Source organism: Anoplopoma fimbria, unplaced genomic scaffold (genome assembly GCF_027596085.1).
Source record: "Anoplopoma fimbria isolate UVic2021 breed Golden Eagle Sablefish unplaced genomic scaffold, Afim_UVic_2022 Un_contig_8265_pilon_pilon, whole genome shotgun sequence".
Lineage (NCBI taxonomy): Eukaryota > Metazoa > Chordata > Actinopteri > Perciformes > Anoplopomatidae > Anoplopoma > Anoplopoma fimbria.
In genome coordinates, this window is record NW_026553091.1 from 12,302 (window position 1) to 33,707 (window position 21,406).

Here is a 21,406-nt window from a genome sequence, read left to right on the forward strand (position 1 = left end):
ATTTATAGTCATTATTTATACAGGGTTGCACAACCAAATGCAGCTGTAGCCCGTTTGCTTCACAGGAAAATCATGACAAACAACAATCCAAAAAACAGTAGCGCTTTTCCTGTAGCACATTTTTGGAACTTGCATCAAAACAATTATCTGGGCAATATGGCCGACATCTTAAAGTAAACAGCAGGGAAACACTGTTCATCAACTTTGACTTTGTTTGAGCACCAAGCATCATTGATGTAAACTGAGTCCGCCTCCTCTTGTACCACCAGAGTCCTGCATCCTCCTGAGGTCCACCTGTCAAGTGCAGCTTGAATCTGGGTGTTCATCCGTGGGCATTGATTGTCTCAAGTTAATCCAATCCCCACACTTCCTTCTCCAACATAGATGAGCTCATTCTTTCATATGCCATAAATGCTCCAGGATGTCCTTATGTGTGTGTATATTTAAAAAAGCCAACTGTTGAAGAAGAACAACAACCAAAGGGAAAACTCTGTCACTGAATGGCAACCAGACATCACAGGTAAACACTGCCTTAACACACACACACACACACACCAGGAGGCTTGTCTCACATCGCTGTTTTTTGAATTTTTTCCCAACAAATCATGGTCATCGCCAGCGTACGGTTTGGCCAACAGTGCTTTAGTCTGAGTCTGTGGTCACATCTGTCTGCACACACAGCCAGAAATCACAAGCTCTGTATGCAACGTAATATCGCCTGGACATCGGATAGAAATCAATGACACCTCTCTCGCTTGCTCTCTCTCACACACACACACACACACACACACACACACACACACACACACACACACACACACACACACACACACACACACAGATACGTATATGTATATACAGCCCTCCTGTGGACCAGTGTAACTCATCAAGTGGATTCCACACTGCAGTTGTGGTCATTAGTGGTGACAGTCCCTGGGTCCAAAACAATGGATCCATGCCCTCCCGCTGCTGCATCTCTTTGTTCTTCCTCTGTTACTTCAAAGCACTCAGCCTCCAACTCTCTGAAGTAAAGTTTTCCCAATAAGACTCTGTAAACTAAAGTCGGAAAGTGACAAAGTTGTGTGACACAGCTGTTAGCTTCGGCCAGTGCTTTATGTATAAATCAAGGTGTCGGAACACTGAGAGACTGCTAATCCGGCGGGTCGGGGCTAAAAAAAAAGTCAAACGGGGAGTGCTTTGTGCAGCTGCATCTTCTGAAATGACAATGGAGCCTCGTAAACACTAACACACCAATACATATTTCTCACAAACAGCCACTAGCAGCCGTCTGCCAGCTGTAGCTAGCCTGAGGCACACAGCAAATGACAGATGTAGCATGCTTCAGCTAGCAGCGCAAACTCACAATATCAATGCAGCTCATTCAGACAGTGACAAGCTGTTGTTTCAGGACCATGGACAGAGGCTGTTTTTCTTGTAAGCGTTGCATAGAGACTGACAGAGAATCGTTCGGAAAATTACAGAAATATTGAAATTGCCCACAAAACAGCTATAGAGCCCTTGGTCTCCTTGTCTCTGCTTCTTATTTTCCCTCCTCGTGTCTTTGGCAGTTCTGTGTCTTTTGGTAATCCATGACATCAGGGGTTGAGCTTGGTCAGCGATGGTCAAACAAGATAAGATAAGATAAGATAAAATAATCCTTTATTAGTCCCACAATGGGGAAATTTGCAGGATTACAGCAGCAGAGAGGATAGTGCAAACAAGAGAAATAGTAAAAAAACAAGATCAAAACAAGTATGATAAATAAGTAAATAAGTAATAACACAGTAAAGAATATTAAATAAGTAAAATAACTTTAGTTCTCTTCAGTGCATCATACATTAGTCCTAAATTGTATACAAAAGCATATGATGACAGGCGCTTGGCCAGGCCGTTGCAACTTTCATAGGTAGTGCAGTCTCGCAAGTCATCCTCCACTGCTCGCGTAAAATGTTTATAGAGGGCAGGGCGATCTTTCCACACTACTTAGCTCGTGAGGGTTTGGAGGCTGACAGCCACTCCACTCTTGCGCCTGAGGATAACAGATGCACCGTCACATGTGAGGCCCATGGCCGTTTTTTTAGAGAAAGGCATCATTAAAGTTAGCACCCTCTAAAGAATCCCAACACTTCGCAAACAATGCCTGCAGCTAGGGCTAGGCAATATAGCAAAAAATCTAATCATCTATTGTAGGGTTGAACATTGATGCTTAAACGAACACTGACAAATAATCAACAGTAATGTGGATAGAATGACTAAGGGGGTAAAGGCTAATAACACAACAGCTAGAACAGTCTGGTAAGTTCAGAAAATGATATCTCTTTACTATAAACCAGTAAAAGATCAATAAGATGTTCTAAGGCAATTCAATTTCTAGCTTATGAAGCTTCATATACACAATTAATGTCCATCCATCCATCCATTTCCTTCCGCTTATCCGGGGCCGGGGGCAGCAAGCTAAGAAGGGTCCTCCAGACGTCCTTCTCCCCAGCAACACTTTCCAGCTCCTCCTGGGGAACCCCGAGGCGTTCCCAGGCCAGACAAGATATATAATCTCTCCAGCGTGTTCTGGGTCTACCCCGGGGCCTCTTACCAGTTGGACGTGCCTGGAAAACCTCTAAAGGGAGGCGTCCAGGAGGCATCCTGATCAGATGCCCGAGCCACCTCAGCTGGCCCCTTTCGACGCGAAGGAGCAGCGGCTCTACTCCGAGCTCCCTCCGGATGTCTGAGCTCCTCACCCTATCTCTAAGGCTGAGCCCAGCCACCCTACGAAGGAAGCTCATTTCGGCCGCTTGTATTCGCGATCTCATTCTTTCGGTCACTACCCAAAGCTCATGACCATAGGTGAGGGTTGGAACGTAGATGGACTGGTAAATCGAGAGCTTTGCCTTTCGGCTCAGCTCCTTCTTCACCAAAACGGTCCGGTACAACGCCCGCATCCCTGCTGACGCTGCACCGAACCGCCTGTCCATCTCCCGCTCCATTTTACCCTCACTCGTGAATAAGATCCCGAGATACTTGAACTCCCCCGCTTGGGGCAGTGACTCACTCCCAACCCAGAGGGTGCAATCCACCGTTTTCCGGAAGAGAACCATGGCCTCAGACTTGGAGGTACTGACTCTCATCCCGACCACTTCACACTCAGCTGTGAACCGCCCCTGTGCGTGCTGAAGGTCCCGTTCTGAAGAAGCCAACAGAACCACATCATCTGCAAAAAGCAGTGACATTCAACGTCCCTAGAGCTAGTCTGTGATGCCGGGGGTCAGCACGCCCAGGTTCCCGCCCCAGCCTGCCGCCCAGCTCACATTGCACCCGACCCCAATGCCTATCCCTGCGGGTGGTGGGCCCACAGGGTGGCGGCATGATGTAGCTTTTTCGGGCTGGGCCCGGCCGGGCCCCAGGTGCCAAGGCCCGGCCACCAGACGCTCGCCGGCGAGCTCCCCTACCAGGTCTGGCTCCAGGAGGGTGCCCCGGTTTCCCTATTCCGGGCGAGGTGCCACAACCTTGTATCGTCCGATTCATTGGGGTTTTGTGAATCGCTCTTAGTCTGACCCCTCCCCCGAGACCACTTTGCCTTGGGAGACCCTACCAGGAGCTATTGCCCCCGACAACACAGCTCTCAGGATCACTGGGGCACACAAACCCCTCCACCACGATAAGGTGGCGATTCATTGGAGCAATTAATGTGCTCTTTTTATTTAAGCCCGTTGCCTCATCCAGCATGAGTCTGATTTGTGGATCCCAATCAAACTATCCTCTCAAGCATTTTGCTTTCTTTTTGTCTGTTGAAGAGGATGTAATTGAGCAAGAAACCAGTTCTTCAGTCATGAAGACTTTCATGTCCCCAGTTTTTCTGGACCAAATGAGACAACTTTTTTAAAGCTTGTCCATTGTTAGCCAGGAATAATAGCCTTTCTTGGTATTATATTTAGCCTCTGTCCAAATTTCTCCAGTCGTTTCACCTACTGTGCTGTCTCTACTGTACTCTCTCTCTCTCTCTCTTAATCCTACCAGTCGAGGCAGATGGCCGCCCACCCATAGCCCATAGGTTCTGCTCAAAGTTTCTACCCGGTAATGAGGAGTTTTTTTTCTTGTCACTGTGTGTTCGCTCTGCTCTATATAAAAACTGTCAGCTATAATTTTACGCCATATAAATTATAAATTGGATTGAAATCACTCCAGCCATGTCTGCTAGCAGTTTCAAAGGTACTGGCATATCTGCTACTAGTAATGCTTTTGCTAGTTTTGCTTTTATCATTGCCACCTTGTTAATCCACCCAAATGACTTTGGCCTGCTTAGGAAATTCAACAAATATGATTGTCTTTTTTTTACATTTTACCAGGTTTCCTCTTTGTTGCGGAGGCTGGTAATCCAAATCTTAGTAATGTTAGCTAACGGGACGTGCACACATCTAATATGATCAACCTTTGACATCTCTTTCTTTTATTTTAATAAAAAAAAAAAATCGGATATAAAATCCATTCAAAAAAGGAAACAAACAATATACAAGTAACTTCAAAGGTAAATAGAAGTTGCTACAAATACATTGCTTAAATACACATGTTTTTTTTTTACAAATTTTGGAAGTGAAATTGGGATAGCTAGTCCCAGGCTAGGAGATCACAGATCATGCTCTCATCATGAACCAGGAAAAGTTAAGCACTGTGGTAAGATGTGAATTAGTGCAAAATACTGCTGAAGAGTACATTACATTACAGTCATTTAGTCCAAAGCAACTTACAATCAGTAGTATATTACATATCATTCACCCATTCACACACTGATGACAGGCTACCATGCAAGGTGCCACCATCAGACTCTAACTAACATTCATGCAACATCCAGTCCACACCGATGGCAAGCCTTCGGGAGCAACTTGGGGTTAAGTGTCTTGCCCAAGGACACATCGACTGCCGAAGCCGGGTATCAAACCACCAACCCTCTGATTGGAGAACTATCTTGCTCTCCACTACGCCACTGCCACCCCGGAGTAACACACAATGCCAAAATTCCCATCTTTAGGCTTATTTTCATTCTCTCATTAGATAACTCTAATTATCTAATAAATATTGTTTGGCCTATTAATGTAAAATAATATAATTAATATAAACATATTATCTTCATATATATATATATAGAATTATAATAATGATAAGAGCCATAATGGTATAGGGAATATATATATATATATATATATATATATATATATATATATATATATATATATATATGTATATATATTCCCTATACCATTATGGCTCTTATCATTATTATAATTCTACTATATCCATTGCTGCTGTAATTATTAAAAGTCTTCAATTTTTTAAACAGAGGCTGATTTGTAATTTGTGATTTTGGGCTAAACAAAATACATTGAATTGAAATATATCTATATTACAGTAAATGTCTAAAAGGCCGAAAATGACATTAATTCCCTTTTTTTTTTTTAAGAATCACTACAAAAGAAACAGGTCTAGTATCTTGAAACAAGGCAGACCGGTGAATCACTCTAGTATCAAGGAAATCAATTTGTAGCTCACCCCTGTGGCATTTTTACTTCTCAAGACAAATCAATTTTTAAAAACACAGTAATAGATTTGAGAGTAATTGTGACTTCAGAGATTAGATTTTCAAAAAAACATGTCTCTCCCCAGCCACTTTTAGCCAGACCATTGCTGGTCTGTATCTCCTGTTGCTGCCTTTATAGTATTTATAACCATATCTCATTTTTGATCTCAGAAATAAAGGAGGATTTGGGACTGCACAGATCTTTTTCGAAATAAGATTGCAATGTGAGCAATATGTGATGGTCTTTGCACCCAGATCCCTCTGATGAATTTGTTCTGGCATTATGGGGTGATACAGGCTGATATGATAGGACATAGAATAGGCAAAACGATGAAACTCCTTGCAACCGCATTATGACTTTCCCTGACTTCACATTTCAATGGAGCCTCCTGCTGTTTCACTCTTTGGAGGAGTAATGAATTGCATTGTGATGAGCTGCAGATGTGCGTTCAAACCCACCAGAGAACAAAACATTTTGTGGTGTGTGACTAAAATCCTTTCACAGCCTGGAGGAATATTTTATACACACTCAATAAACTCACAGTAGTGCTTTTAATAATAATAATAATAATCATAATAATAATTAAGCCTTTATTAGTCCCACAATGGGGAAATTACAATTCTCTGCATTTAACCCATCCCAGAGGAGCAGTGGGCTGCTAAGAAGCGCCCGGGGAGCAACTGGGGGTTAGGTGTCTCGCTCAAGGACACCTCGGCATGTTGACTCCAGAGGGGTTTGAACCACCATCCTTGTGGTTACGGGACAAGCGCTCTATCTTGTGTGCCACAGCTGCCCCCATTTGTGTGTGGAGACTGAGCAGAGACACATCTTTATTGAGACCGATATCTGATGGCGGGCGGCTGTGGCGTAGTGGAGAGCAAGGTTGTTCTCCAATCAGAGGGTCGGTGGTTCAATACCCGGCTTCGGCAGTCGATGTGTCCTTGGGCAAGACACTTAACCCCAAGTTGCTCCCGAAGGCTTGCCATCGGTGTGGACTGGATGTTGCATGAATGTTAGTTAGAGTCTGATGGTGGCACCTTGCATGGTAGCTTGCCATCGGTGTGGACTGGATGTTGCATGAATGTTAGTTAGAGTCTGATGGTGGCACCTTGCATGGTAGCCTGTCATCAGTGTGTGAATGGGTGAATGATATGTAACATACTACTGATTGTAAGTCGCTTTGGATAAAAGCGTCTGCTAAATGACTGTAATGTAATGTAATGTAATGGAAGGATTGACTGTGATGGCCTGTCAGCGTAATGAATGAACTGCAACTGCCGGCCTTACTGGCAAACTGACACTTACATAACACCAGCTCTCGTTTTTCTCTGGCATTCTCTTTGCTGTCTCCCTCTGAAAGCAGCTTTGACGTGGCCAATAAGTCAGATCCAGTAATGAAGCGGTTGGCTTCAATCACACTGGCAGAAAGCCTCATTTGGATATGATAACCCACCCATACAGTAAAGCGGTCCAGCCTGAGGTTGAGTAAGGCTTTCCAGCCACCAATTTGTCCTGAGGTTCACACTTTGCATAGAGTATACGAAGAAAGATCAGGTCAAACTGTAAAAATGTGTAGTTTTTATTCTATTACTGAATAACAGTGTTCATTTAGGGTTGGACCTGTGGTTTGACACTTGGTCCATCAAGAAGTTCCAAGTTGTAACACTGTACTCTACAGTATCTTGATCTACTTGGGCTTTGTTTTATCGTATTTTCACTCCACTATATTTATCTGACAGTTAAAGTCCTCTCTGTTAACCCATTCAGCATTAAGACAGTGTGAAAACTCTTAGCCTAAGGTTTTTTTGTGTGTTTTTGTCGTGTGTTACCTTTCTTGTGGGGATATAAATCTGATTATAGTCACGTTGTGAAAACTCGTCTTTTTTTGCCGCAAAATTGAGACAATTACAAGTCTCTATTACCTAAATAATTACATTTCGGGTGGAGACTTGGTTTAAGGTTATGGTATGGATAGGTTAAGGTTAGGGTAAGTCTTCAAAAGATTAATGTCAGTCAATATAACGTTCCCAAAAGTCATGAAAACACATCTTGTGTGTCTTGTGTGTGATTGGGAAATGTACATATAAATACACATATACATATATAAATACAAAAACTTTTACTGAACCAATATTTTGGATCCTGGACTTTTTGTGAAAAGAATATATGAGTAGGCCTAGTACATTGTGAAATTGCTACTCTTACTAAACTCAATTATCTGAACCCCCTCCCCAGGAAGGAAGCAAAAGAGCATCCCAAATGTATTAGTTCTTTCGATCAAGGGCGTATGTCCCTGCCAATATTTTGGAAGGACAAAATTGTTCCTACTAATATTGAAGCAAACTTCTCAAATAACGTACGCGTTATCTTTGGAACGGAAAGAGCAGGATCCCTTGTTGACCAGCGTGGAGTAATGTGTTTCTGTTGTCATCAATTTTGCTGTAGCCAGCTATGAGATCACAGAGGTATTTATTTCCTTAAAAGCCCATCCTTCTCTACATCTGTTTGACAATAATTGGTGATCTGTGCACATTATAAGAAGATATTATCAAAAACTGTTTGACAGTCACTCTGTTGTGTCTCCAATGCTACATGATGTAATCCTGGATTTCTACAACTAATGACTATAATTTCATCAGATGCTCCCCAGCTGACCACGAGTGTCCGCAGCAGACAATTGGTGTCTAAATGTTAATGTTAAATTGGTGTCTTAATTTCTTTGCACAAATTAAGATAATTCCACCATAAATTGATGTGGGAAAAAATCACCAAAATGCAGAACATTGCACATTGTCATTGCACACACACACACACACACACACACACACACACACACACACACACACACACACACACACACACACACACACACACACACACACACACTGAATCACACTCCACCGTGATTGTCGGTGAGTGCACTTTGAAGATGCATTTATGCATTCAGTCAAATTGCTATTTATCACAGGCTTAAGGCTAACAGGATAAAGCGTGTGATTTTCTGAGCGGCCGATTGATGCAGCTGCCCCTCTGCAACTGGCCCGGCATTCAGAATGCTTAAAGAGGATAAAACACATGTGTGCAACAGAGCTGTCAGTGGTAGGGATAATAATCTGCACTCTCTTTCGTTTTTTCCTTCTCTGTTCTCTGTGTGTGTGTGTGTGTGTGTGTGTGTGTGTGTGTGTGTGTGTGTGTGTGTGTGTGTGTGTGTGTGTGTGTGGATGTGTGTGGGATGGCTAATGAGGTGGAGGCGGGTGTCATAAAGTCTGACATGGTTGCAGAGATCTGTGACAGGCAGTTGCACTGCATCATTTGCTGTGCAAGCAGCCGATATTCCGTCCAGATCTGGTTTAAATAGCTGCTAATCAGTGCTCCCTTAATCCCTTTACAAATACTCTCTACTTTTACGAGCATAACCTTCAAAACACATAGGCAGCATGCAGAAGCTATGTGACCCCTGCTGTGATAAGATCCCAAAGACAACCCTTATAAATTCCGTCCACATACCGCGTAAATCCTCAGACACACACACATTCTCCTGCAGAACAGTGTAACATAACAGCCAATGATTTATTTTCAATGGTTTGTAAAGTCTGCAGAGAAGAGACCTTCTTGACTCTGATAGGAGTTCTTTGACATTTAATAAGGACTTAAAAGCAAATGCAAGCTGTTGGAGAGATTTGTGTCCCTCATATGCATTCCAAGTGTCTCCTTCAACCATTAATCATTTCAATCCTATTTCCAATATGCTGTAGTTTCATGAATACTACATGGGGGATGGTCACTATGTGGTTAAGTGGCTAAGCGTATTGACTTGCAACAAAGAGAAGCTCTATGGTAGATTATGGAATTCTGTGTTCAAGTGGTGACAAAAAACATTCCACAGAAAAGTATATTTTTACCTTTAAAAACTGAGATGTATCTACCACAGTATCTTTGACAACAATTTGGCCATTAAGATAAGTTGTCAAGTAAAATGGAAAATGTGAAAAAGATTGTATTGACTGTGGCTGTGTCCCAATCCAGCGGATTGTAGACCGATTGCATCACAGCAGCCGTGACATTTTGTTTTGTTTTAGGGAGCAAGGAGCAAACTGCTCAGTTTATAAAGCTGAGGGGAGAGAACGATGGCCTCTTCAGCGGGGCCAAACATTCTGCCAGCGTAGGTTGGAAGTAAGTCATTAGCCCATTTGAAATGTTTCCATTTGACCGTCTTGTACCTCATCCTATATAAAGCCTTTACTAATTACACAACAATACCCTTTTCATTTATTTATTGTATTGCTGTCACAGAAATGCAAGTCGTGACTGTCACCTTTTTATCTTATTTATAAGTAAATGATTTCTATGTGAATTTGTGTGTATCCTGCTGTGTCAAATTTGTCCGTCTTCTAAGGTTGCACCCTTATGTTAACATATTGATAACTGTTTCTCTTTTCATCAATTTCTCAATGTGATTAGGACAATTTTGGAGAAAATGGGCCTGCAGGGGAGTGTGACTCCCTTATGGGATAACCTGAAGAAAAAGTACAAAGTATGTGCATATGTGTTACTACAAGTTATTAAACATGTTTGTTGACATTTGTTCTGCTGCTGTTGTTTTTGATAACTGTCTTGATTTGACTTTTGCCTTAGGATTGCAAGTATCCAGGGTCAGGAGTGAGTGGGAAATCCACTGCTGCAACTTGGCCGTGGTTTGTCCTCATGGATGAGGTGTTGGGACAGAGGCCGTCTATTAACCCCCCCTGTCCTAATTGCCTCCATCCCTGAGGACAAAACAGGGCCAAGTAGAGCAGTGGGTGACCAGGAGGAGGAGGAGGAGGAGGAGGAGGAGGAGGAGGAAAGCCAGCCAGGGCCAAGCCAGAGAAAGAGAAAGAGAAAGAGAAAGAAAGAGAGAAAGGATGAGCTGCTGGAGCTAATAAAGGAGGATATGAAGTTGCAGAGGGAGTCACAGGAGAGAAGAGCACAGGAGAGCAGGAAGAGGGTGGATAGGCTCTTTTCTGTATTAGAGAAAATGGTTGATGAATAAAGATGTATAAATTATTGAAATAAAATGTTTTTGTTAAATACATTGTTGATTTTATTTACAAGAACTATTATTATTACGATTATTAATTATGAAACAGTATTTATTAAGAAAAATAACTATATAAAATGAATGAATTATTGAACATATGATTAAAAAACAAATTGAAGACCTATACAGTATGTATTTACAAATAAAATTTGGCTGAGCAGGGATTCCCTGGTGGTCCGCTGGACCTGGATGGGGTGCCACAATAAAGACCCTGGTGTTGCTGGTCATAGGAGACGGGAGGGGCAAAAGGGTGGGGGCGGGAAAAGCTGGCGGGGCACGAAAAGCTTGTGATGCAAACAGGAAATCATCTGTGGACCAGACCGTCTCCTTTCGGGGACCGCTCGGTCGAGCCTTCGCGATATTCAAAGGACCCGGCCGACGTAGACCGCAAAGGCTGGGTCCTCCGAAGGATGCTGCCGCTGGATTGGGACACAGCCATAACTGCAAGCTACCCATGGTTATTGTCCATGTTAGCTTCCCATGCTAAAAGAAATTAGGATTTTGGGATTTTTTACTTGTCTGGTGTGAACTGTCTACTGTTTTTTAAACAGTTGCAAACAATAAACCCACAAGCAGTTCAGGATGGTTAAAAAATTGACCTTTTGATATATTGACACCACAGAACAAAATAATAACATTAAAAAGGCTATTATTGAAATAGCTCATGCAACAAAAGGTAGGCAAGCTTTAAAGCCCTTATGGGATAAGATATGAAAATGTCAGACTTTGGTGCCCAGTGGAAGTATCAAAAAAGACAGCTGAATGTGTGATGTGTGTCTGTGCATCTGTGCTTTGTTTGATTACAGCTTTGCCTTTGATTTAAAGGTTAGCAGGAAATCTATCTCTCTCTCTGTTCTTCGTCCCCAGACTACCCCCTGACAGTCTTCAAGTTTATGGAAGCGGAGTCATTAAGCCTTGTAATACACCCTCATTTTTATGATAAGGTCATATAATCCTAACGATTTCAGTTCATTTTGATTCGTCTTAATATTACAAGTTCAAGAGTTCCATTCAAAATGACATAAATGAGATAGATGAAGGAGACCTAAGAGTGCAGCAGGGATGACATATATATTTTTTAGGGCAACCAGAAAGTAAGCATCACACTGGTTCCTTTGACAAAAAAGCCAATGGAATTTTAGATTATTGCAGAAAAAAAGTTCTGTGTCAAACATAATTTAGGAAACTTACACATATTGATCAGCAATATAATCATAAATGAACACTCCTTTTATGATATTTGAAGTATAAATTAAATCAACAGAGGTAAAAAGCTAACATTAGGCTATAAACGATCTATACCACGATCGCTTGAGCGTGAGTACGCACAAGGAGGCTGGGAGGGCGGACTGGTCGATTAGATGATTTTGTCTCATTTAGCCACTTCATTTTTAGAGCGTAAACGCAATCGGCAGAAGTATGAAGCTAATTTACAAACAAACTATGATCTATAAACAATGTCATAGAACAAAACGTTATAATCTCTATAGCTTGTGTTGACCACAGACCGTATGTCAGCCATCTAACCCAAAATCCATTCAGAAACACCATTGACTTTAAGACAAGGGACTTGAAAGTGCAAAAAGGCTCATCCATCTCTAGGTTTAGGAACTTATTCATGCATTCTATTGAATAGAACTGGATACCACATTCAAAGATGGCGCCTCATTCCTTCCAATAGAAATTACGTATTGAGTGGCCTCCGTACACTTCCTAACTCTTCCTTTTTGGGGCAACATTGAGCATTTGCACTAGAGAACTTCAAAAGCTTGAGGCGATTGAGATCATGCGTCGGTTCTTCCACTGGTCCAGCCAGCTGACTCCATGTTGGCTCCCCGCACACGTCAGATGGATAAAATAATTATGATACGGCTCTTTTGTATCGTCCAAATGTTATTGAACAGATTGTATCGAATTCAAATAATAAGAAGACTAATTGCGAAGGGTTTGTTGATGCTCACAAAAATGATAAATTGTTTCACAGCTGGTCTTTTCTAATGACTTTGTGTGGAAAAAATGCATACTTGGCCAGTGTGCGTCATACAATGAACACAGAAATTGCAAGCCACTATGCCAAAATCACTTCACAGCACAGCCCTGTGTCTGGGGGATATACTGAAAGAATAACACCTGCCGGTCCTGTTAAGTTGAAACATTTTTCGACTCACGTGGACACATCTTAACTACCTTGCATGAATTTAAATCCGTTCACATCCACTAACATCTTTACATTAACTTCATATGCAATCACTTTCCCTCTAAAATTCACTTTACGCTCAGTCTTAACTCAAATACAAATCTGTCATCATAATATTTCAAAGATGCTTTTCTCACATGGATGTATGATTATTTTTCATATAAAATGCCTCTGTCAGTGAGGAGGAACACAAGCGAGAAAAGGCTCCCATACACCTTTATAAATGCTCTGTCCCTCTGTGAGTAGCAACAGAAGGCCACACACATTGTTTAGCTTGGCCGAGCCCCCCCCCCCCCCTGCAGCAGATGATGTTTGATGACCAACCTTAGGTGAATTGGTGCAGTGGTAGGTGGCATTGACCCTGGCACTATCCATTTGAAGTAATGGATACTGGATACACCAGGCTGGAACAAATGGGCAGTGTTGGCTTATTGTGTGTGTGCATTTGTGCCAGCAGGGTTGTTCCGTCGGTGCGTAATGTGTCTCAAGTCCCAGTGTTGCATGTCAGTTTTTGGCACACGCCCCCGTTGCATGGAAATAGATGGCACAGAGGTTAGAGAGAGAGAGAGGGAGAGAGAGAGAGAGAGCAGAACACATTTCCTGCATAGCTCTCTCTTGCCCCTTCTCTCCGTCTTCTCCCTCCCACTTTGGGCTTCTGAGCGAGAGCGCCTCACTAGCAGTCTCTCTCTCTCTCTCTCTCGCTCTCTCTCTCTACTGCTACCTCTCTACCTCTGGCACTCTCACTCTCTCGTTCACTCGCTCAGTCCGAAGGGGGATTCTCCGTAACCAGCTGTAGCTTAATGTGATCCTCACTTCTCAACATCCTTTCATTGATGTTCTCTGGTTTATTTGTTTTTACATTCTGTCTTCTATATTAAATTACTTTGCTGCCGATGTAATGGCTGACGGTGTTTGGATGCTCCCAAGGTGCACAAAGAGTAGAGGGAATGGAAAATAACTTTAAAGCTATCAGTGTACCTTTATTTTGAATCCAGACACGTTGGATTGGTTTATTTTCTATTTAGAGACTAGTCAACAATGGATGGATTTTTCTTATTGTAGTGGATGACTCATTGATGTTAATCTACCGCCTTGAGACTACTGGATATAGATTTTTTTTTTCTTTTCCTTTTGTTCTACCTGCGTGTTTAATCCCTCAACGACTCTGAAGAATCAGTTGGGACTTTTATGGAGTGTTAAATTTTTGCAGAAAGTGCGAACTTTGAAAGGAGCCAAGTGAGACAAAGCATGGCTGATCGGAGCACAGCTGAGTGTTGAACACTTCTGTTTTGGGAGGCAGTCCAGGTAAGAATCTAGATTCTAAGACTTTAATTCACTTGCATGGCCAGACATGATCGTCCGTAAAGCTAGATTTACATGCATGCATGCATCACTGTTGTCGCGCTAAGCGGAGCAGACAGGTCTATTAGTGAGGACTGTAATGTAATATCAACCCTGTCATCTCTGTCCCTGGTGCTTTTGGAACAGCATGTGTTGCAAAGGAAGAATACTTCTTGGGTTATCTCTGTCCAGTCTAATCCCAACATCAGACAAAGGGAGATCTCTGTGACTGAGTAAAAAGTTATCTGTGTTCGTTCAACAGTGGCAATAACTGTGTGGCTTTTTTCAAACAGAAAAAACCCGGGTGTGTGCATCACAAAAGCTTGCATCATAAAGTAAGGATAAAAAGTAAGGATGCATATCCTCATCAGTACTCTAGCGTAAATAAAACTCAGATTGAATAACTCTCATATCTATAAAATGTTATTTTATCTGCATTAAATGTTCAAAATGCAACGAACAGAATAAGTTGCTGTCATGTTATTTCTTAAATGCTTTTCAAACCTATCTTTGAATAAGACGGTGGCACTTTTGTTCACATTTACCCCAGACACTTGCCATCTGAAAACTTGTGTAACCTTACAAGAACATAGGTGTTTTAAAATGCTGTAAATAAAAAATGGAATTTGATGAGCTCAGAGCTATTTTCAGAATGGCTCTCTATGCCACAAGTAAAGTCAGGGATTTCATTTTCCTCTATATGAGTGAGTTGGTCATGGTTGATTTCCACCTCTGCAAACATGCAAGCAGTCAGATTTTGCAAATGACTAGTAGAGATGGAGCCTGAAAAGGAGCTTTGCATTGAAAGCAAGCTCATTAAAGCCTTCCCTAATGACTGCTTCTGTTACTAAAGGAGATTGTGAATGAAATGAAACATGCCAGCATAGTTTCGCTGACTATATTAGCCCTTATTTATGTAAGTTCCAAACCTATACAATACTATAATAATACAATAGTCGGTCATACAACAAGGGTTGATTACCGAAAGTTGATTTTCTGTACAGTTGCCACCCTCAACCCTTACATTTCTGTCCCCACGCATCCAGATATGACTACAGTGTCCATGGAGCCTGTGGGAGTCCTCGTGGAAAGGGGCGCCAACGCCACCGACACTCCTCTGAGCACACATGAGGACACAGCCGCCACCTTTACCATCGGCACCATCCTCTCCATCATGTGCCTCGTTGGAGTCTTGGGCAACATCTACACCCTGGTGGTCATGTGCCACTCCATGAGGACTGCAGCCTCCATGTATATCTACATCATAAACTTAGCTTTGGCAGATCTGATTTATCTTCTCACCATACCCTTTGTGGTCTGCACACACTTCCTGAAGGGGTGGTACTTCGGGGACGCAGGGTGCCGGATTCTGATCAGCATCGACTTCCTGACCATGCACGCCAGTATCTTCACGCTGACAATCATGAGCACAGAGCGCTACTTTGCTGTGCTCAAGCCACTCGACACAGTCAAGCGGTCCAAAAGTTACCGGAAGGCCATCGCTCTGCTGGTCTGGGCCGCATCTCTCATCCTCACCCTGCCAATGATCGTGAGCATTCAGCTAATGACAAAGGACAACAAGGCTATGTGTCTGCCCACGTTGTCGCCACTCTCCTACAAGGTTTACATCTCCTTCCTGTTTTGCACCAGCATTGTGGCTCCTGGACTGATCATTGGCTATCTCTACATCCAGCTTGCACGCACCTATTGGGTCTCACAGACGGAGACATTCAAACAGACGAAGAAACTTCCCAATCAAAAGGTCAGTGTATCACAAGATAGTGTATTCCAAGGGTTACAAGTGTTTGTACTTCACTCAAGATTTATTTCTTATAGTCCTTTTTGGGCTTTACTGCTCGTCTTCAGAGATGTACGCAGTGAATATTTGCATGTATGTGTTCAGTCATGTATAACAACCCTACTCCAAACCAATCAATTCGACGACAACATTATTAACCTAAACAGTTACAAATCAACTATTTTCTGTCCTGGCATTTCTAAGATTTCCTTAGGTTTGGGCTTTGAAACTACTTGGTTAGGGTTAGGGATAGATTGCATCTGGGTAAAAATAACTACTTGGTTTGGGGAATGATCAACGTCATGTTTAAAAAAAAAATACCTTGACAGAAAACAAACCGTAACATATGTGAAAAGGTTTGACCTTTTATTAACCCATCCCACTACTCCAACTTCCTCCCTCTGTGGAGGAAAGACAGTCCCTCTAATCCAATCTGAGGCCCAGTTCTTGGTTCTCCTTTTTTGGTGTGCGGCATCACCCTAGTCCATGTCCCTCATGTTTTACCCAGTCTGCAACTCAGCTGGAGATTAATCCAGACACATTTATCAGGTAGAGTCTGATAAATAGGCAGGCAGTTGGGCAAGACGCTGTGCAAAGTCCCGCCTAAGACATTCCACTCACCAAGGCGGTTGATTTAGTCACTTTTCTCAAAGCTATGACCTTCTGTTTGGGCAAGGGTTTGCCAACCACACAACCGCATTATAAAGGATGAAAAATATTTTAGAGAATATTACTGCAGCAGCATTAGTTTGTTTCACTGCTTAAGGCATTCCTTTATCAATCTTACTTACTGCTGCAGGTTTTCTATTGTCCATTTTCCTCTTGCTCTCAGCTCACACTGGGACAAAACCCTGTTCTAATTTACTTCATTGCAGGGCTTAAGACAGGTTCATTTTGTCTTATCAGTGTGTTCAACAATGTGGCAAATGCTGCCATTCACTTGCATTAAAAGCTGTTCATAAGTTCATTAATTTAACCTCAACCTTGGAGCAAGATAGAATGCAGACTGCCTAACTTTCAAAAGTGCTGCTACTTCCCACAAGAAAAGTTAGTAGGCTACGCTCTGTCCCTACCAGTGCTGTGAGTAATTATGGATATCTTGCTGAGATCATGCTGGGGCAAAAAAGGTTTGATATTCCGCCCTTGGCTTTCATAGTCATCTGTTACTATTATAATAGTAGGGCATGCTTTTTGCTATATCTCAGCCTATAAACACGCACATTGGATCTTGTGAATTCAAAGGAAAGAGTTTTTGTGTTCATTGCGTAGTTTGGTTAGATACAGTTAATCAAATAATTAATCCATCACTATCTGGTGCATCTCTGATTGTCATTAATGGTTCAACTCTTGTGTTCCTAAAGGTGCTGTACCTGATCTTCACCATCGTGCTCCTCTTCTGGGCATGTTTCCTGCCCTTCTGGATCTGGCAGCTGCTGTGTCAGTTCCACCCCTCACTGCCCCTGTCAACCAAAGCCAAACGCAACATCAACTACTTGACCGCGTGTCTGACCTATTCCAATAGCTGCATCAACCCCTTTCTGTACACGCTGCTCACTAAGAACTACAAGGAGTACCTGAGGAAGCACAAGCGGTCCTGGACAGCTGGCAGCTACTTCAACCGGAGGAGTCGCTTTCAGCGTTCGCCACGCAGGTCGCCATCTTCCAGCAGTCAGCAGTGTACTGAGAGCTTCATGCTCACACACACAGCCTCCCTGCGAGCACATAACAGCAGCTTGTAAGGTAGGAGCAGATTTTTCTGACGAGTAAACCAAAAGTACTAAACCAAAAGTACTAAGCTGTGTTCCCTGAACACAGCTTAGTATTTTCAGTAATTTCCATCTTTCCACTAACAATTATTCGTAAACCGCCTGAGAGCCAGTGGATGATTGAGGCTTTGTGGATTTGTTGGAGTTTTTTCTCAGATGAAAGGCTTCTGATGGGTTATGTGATTACAGATGGCATTGATTTCTGGCCCTCTGAAAACTAGCAATACCACTTGATGTTTATGTATGGAACTGGTTGAGTCGCGAAGCATGTACAGCAACAATAAATTGCAAAGTGATTCTCTCAATAAACTTTTTTTGCCCTTAGAATTGTTAGTGCCCAAAGCATGATTGAATCAGACATATATTTCCTTCTAAGGAATGAGATATGAGTCATGAGATAGTTCCACCTTTGCGTATATGGAAAGGAAAAACTATTCCTCCATAAAAGGTAAAGCAATCAATTTTATTCAATTTAAAATATAAACAGATCTTCTATCTTGGTTAATCCTGATTTCTAAATGGAAGTATGATGCCAACCGGCACTTTACTGCTGTGATCTGACCATTTATTACACTGTCAAACTCAGTCTAAGTTAAAAGGTCCACATACTCACATTTTAGTTTAAATTAAATAGTGGTGGGCCATAGCGCTGAAAAATGTATTGTTTATATATCAAAATCCTAATTTTACATGCACTCAGCTGTAGCTAATTAGGATTTATTGTGACTGGTATATCACCAAAAATACAATCTTGATTATTGTATGGTTGTGCTTTTTCTGTATGCTATTTGCATTTGGCTGAAGATGGTTTTGTGGAAGAGAAAAACAATATGCATTTATTATGGTTGGAAAAAAAAATTGTTCATAAAAGACTAACAGAATCTAGTTAATCACCCCATGTCAATTTTTATAGAGGAAGCTAGCAGGTGGCTTGGTACTTGTCAAGGGTTTAAATGAGTGAATGCTAGCAGAAGGTATTGTTGGAACATACCTGTTAAACACTTAAACACATCAGAGCATCATTATAGGTTTGTCAAGGTAAAAGCACTGGGACTTCTGGGATTCAGAGTTGTGAAGCTGGCTGTACTCAGCCTGCGAAGCTAAAGTTAACGCTAACAAGCCTGCTAAGCTTTTAAAGTAAATATTGCACCACTTTTGAATACAATAATGATATTTTGATAATAATTCGTCATGTAAGTTGCATGATTAGTTAGTAATAATTTACACCGTATAACATCACCTCTGCTGAACTACCCATCTCGAACCCGTCACATGAACAATGCTCTGCTTTTCTGAAGTTTTTCAACTCCAAAACCACCTCAATCCATAAGCAGCTTGCCTCTGCCAACATCATGCAGACCGATTTACCGTCTGCAACCACCATGAAACTGTCCCCTTCCACTGTTTTAAATGACTTCTGCCTCCCAACAGAAAATCTCATTTTTGAACTGATTAATAAGTCCAATACCTCCACCTGTCACCTGTATCCAATCCCCACAACCCTAGTTAAGGCATGCTTGCCCTCCATCATCCCCCTGATAACCTCCATTATCAACTCCTCTCTTTCCACTGGTATGGTCCCACCATCACTGAAAGTTGTCATAATCAGACCAACCCTAAAAAAAACGGGGCTGGACTCACCATAGCACCTACCGGCCTATCTCAAATCTACCATACAACGCCAAGATTCTGGAGCGGGTAGTTGCATCTCAACTTCAGAACTACCTTGACAAGAATAATCACTTTGAACAATTTCAATCGGGCTTCCACCCTAAACACAGCACAGAAACAGACCTGGTAAAGATCACCAATGACCTCCTCCGTGCAGCTGATTCCAGTCTACTCTCCATCCTCATCCTCCTGGGCCTCACCGCAGCATTTGACACCATATCCCATCAACTCCTCATTGGCCGTCTGGCAAGCATTGGAGTTGGGGGCACTGTGCATCACTGGTTTTCATCCTACCTTGCGGACAGGACCCATTTTGTACAGATCCAAAAATACAAGTCAGAAAGCTCCACAGTCCATCACGGAGTTCCGCAGGGCTCAGTGTTGGGGCCACTCCTGTTCATTGTCTACCTCCTCCCTCTTGGCAACATCTTCCGGCACTATGGTATTCAATTCCATTGTTACGCAAAAGATACACAGCTGTATGTGTCTTCGAAGCCCACTTCTACTCTCCCCTCCAGTACCCTCACCGCCTGTCTCAATGACCTACAGACATGGATGACAACCAACCACCTCACTTCAACAGCAGTAAAACTGAGCTTCTCATCACTGGCACCAAATCCACACTTGAAAAAAGTAATATCTGTTAACTCCCCATCGCTGGAATCACCGTACCTGTCTCTACAAAGGTTAAGAGTCTTGGTGTCATCCTGGACGAGACTCTTTCGTTCTCCAGTCACATAAATAACATCTGTCCTTTTTCCATCTGCGAAACATCTCCAGACTACGCCCCGCTCTAACACAACACTCAACAGAGATTCTAGTCAATGCTTTGGTCACATCACGCATTGACTACTGCAAAGGGATCCTGGCAGGGATTCCAAACAAACTCACTCAGCGACTACAACTCATCCAGAACTCTGCAGCACGGATTATCACAGGCGCAAAGGCTACTGACCACATCACTCCCATGTTGATTCAACTTCACTGGCTCCCTGTGTCACAAAGGATCAACTTTAAAATCGTATTGTTAACATTCAAAGCTCTTCACAACTTAGCCCCCACTTACCTCACAGACCTCCACCAGACCCACACCCCTTCCCGCGCCCTGCGGTCTTCATCTGCTGGTCTACTGGTTCTACCAACCATCAACCTCAGCACAGTTGGTGCCAGGGCCTTCTCCTACGCTACACCCAAACTCTGGAACTCACTTCCCCCTCACATGCGTATACTCAACTCCACTACAGAATTCAAATCTGCTCTTAAAACCCATCTTTTCAAACTAGCATATTCATTTTAACTGCGCCAGCTGCATCTTTTCGCATTCTTCCTTTCGTATATGTGTTTATGTATACATGTATAAATATATATATGTATATATTTTTTAAACTTATTTCCCAGCTATGCTCTGGTGCTGAATGTACAGATATGCTACTGTTGTTTTATTATTGAGATGTTTTTATTAATCTGTTATTTATTGTGCTTTACCACTGAATTTATATGCTGTAAGGTGACCTTGAGTGCCATGAAAGGCGGCAACAAATAAAATGTATTATTATTATTATAATTATTATTAATCCATAGAAAATAATTACGGTTTAAATTGCAAAGACAAATTCGAGAGAAGATTTAGCAATTAGATATTTTCCTCAGTTATATTGTTAAACAAACTTTTTGTGAAGGTAATAAATGAACTTCCATGCTCATATATTAAACAGTATATCTGTGTTCTTGCTTTTCTGCCATGATGTCATTTCTGAATATTTCTAGTTTAAAAAAAAACAACATTATTCATGGCACACTTCTACCAGCACAGTATAATAATGTCCAACAATGTTGTTATCAAATTAGATAGCTAAACTTTACCTGGAGTTTTTATTGCCTCAAGATTTAAAGTAACTCTATGACTGAAATATTAACTGAACTTGTGGCTTGAAAACGGTAGTCCACAAATCAATGGGGGATGTCAAGATGACTTCATCCACTTCTTAT

General features: G+C 42.1%; 1 protein-coding gene across 1 annotated transcript; it reads left to right on the forward strand.

Moving 5' to 3' along the window:
* Positions 1-15,215: 15,215 nt before the first annotated feature.
* LOC129116307 (urotensin-2 receptor-like) lies at positions 15,216-17,719 on the forward strand. The gene is made up of 2 exons (XM_054627262.1): positions 15,216-15,944; positions 17,342-17,719. The coding sequence occupies exons 1-2, from the start codon at positions 15,231-15,233 to the stop codon at positions 17,717-17,719; spliced, it is 1,092 nt and encodes a 363-aa protein (XP_054483237.1). The 5' UTR covers positions 15,216-15,230.
* Positions 17,720-21,406: the final 3,687 nt, after the last annotated feature.

Excerpts from the sequence above, each read along its gene's own strand:
- LOC129116307 (XM_054627262.1), top strand. The coding sequence starts at position 15,231 with ATGACTACAGTGTCCATGGAGCCTGTGGGAGTCCTCGTGGAAAGGGGC. Across the intron at positions 15,945-17,341 it reads AGAAACTTCCCAATCAAAAG|GTGCTGTACCTGATCTTCAC; the intron begins GTCAGTGTATCA and ends GTGTTCCTAAAG.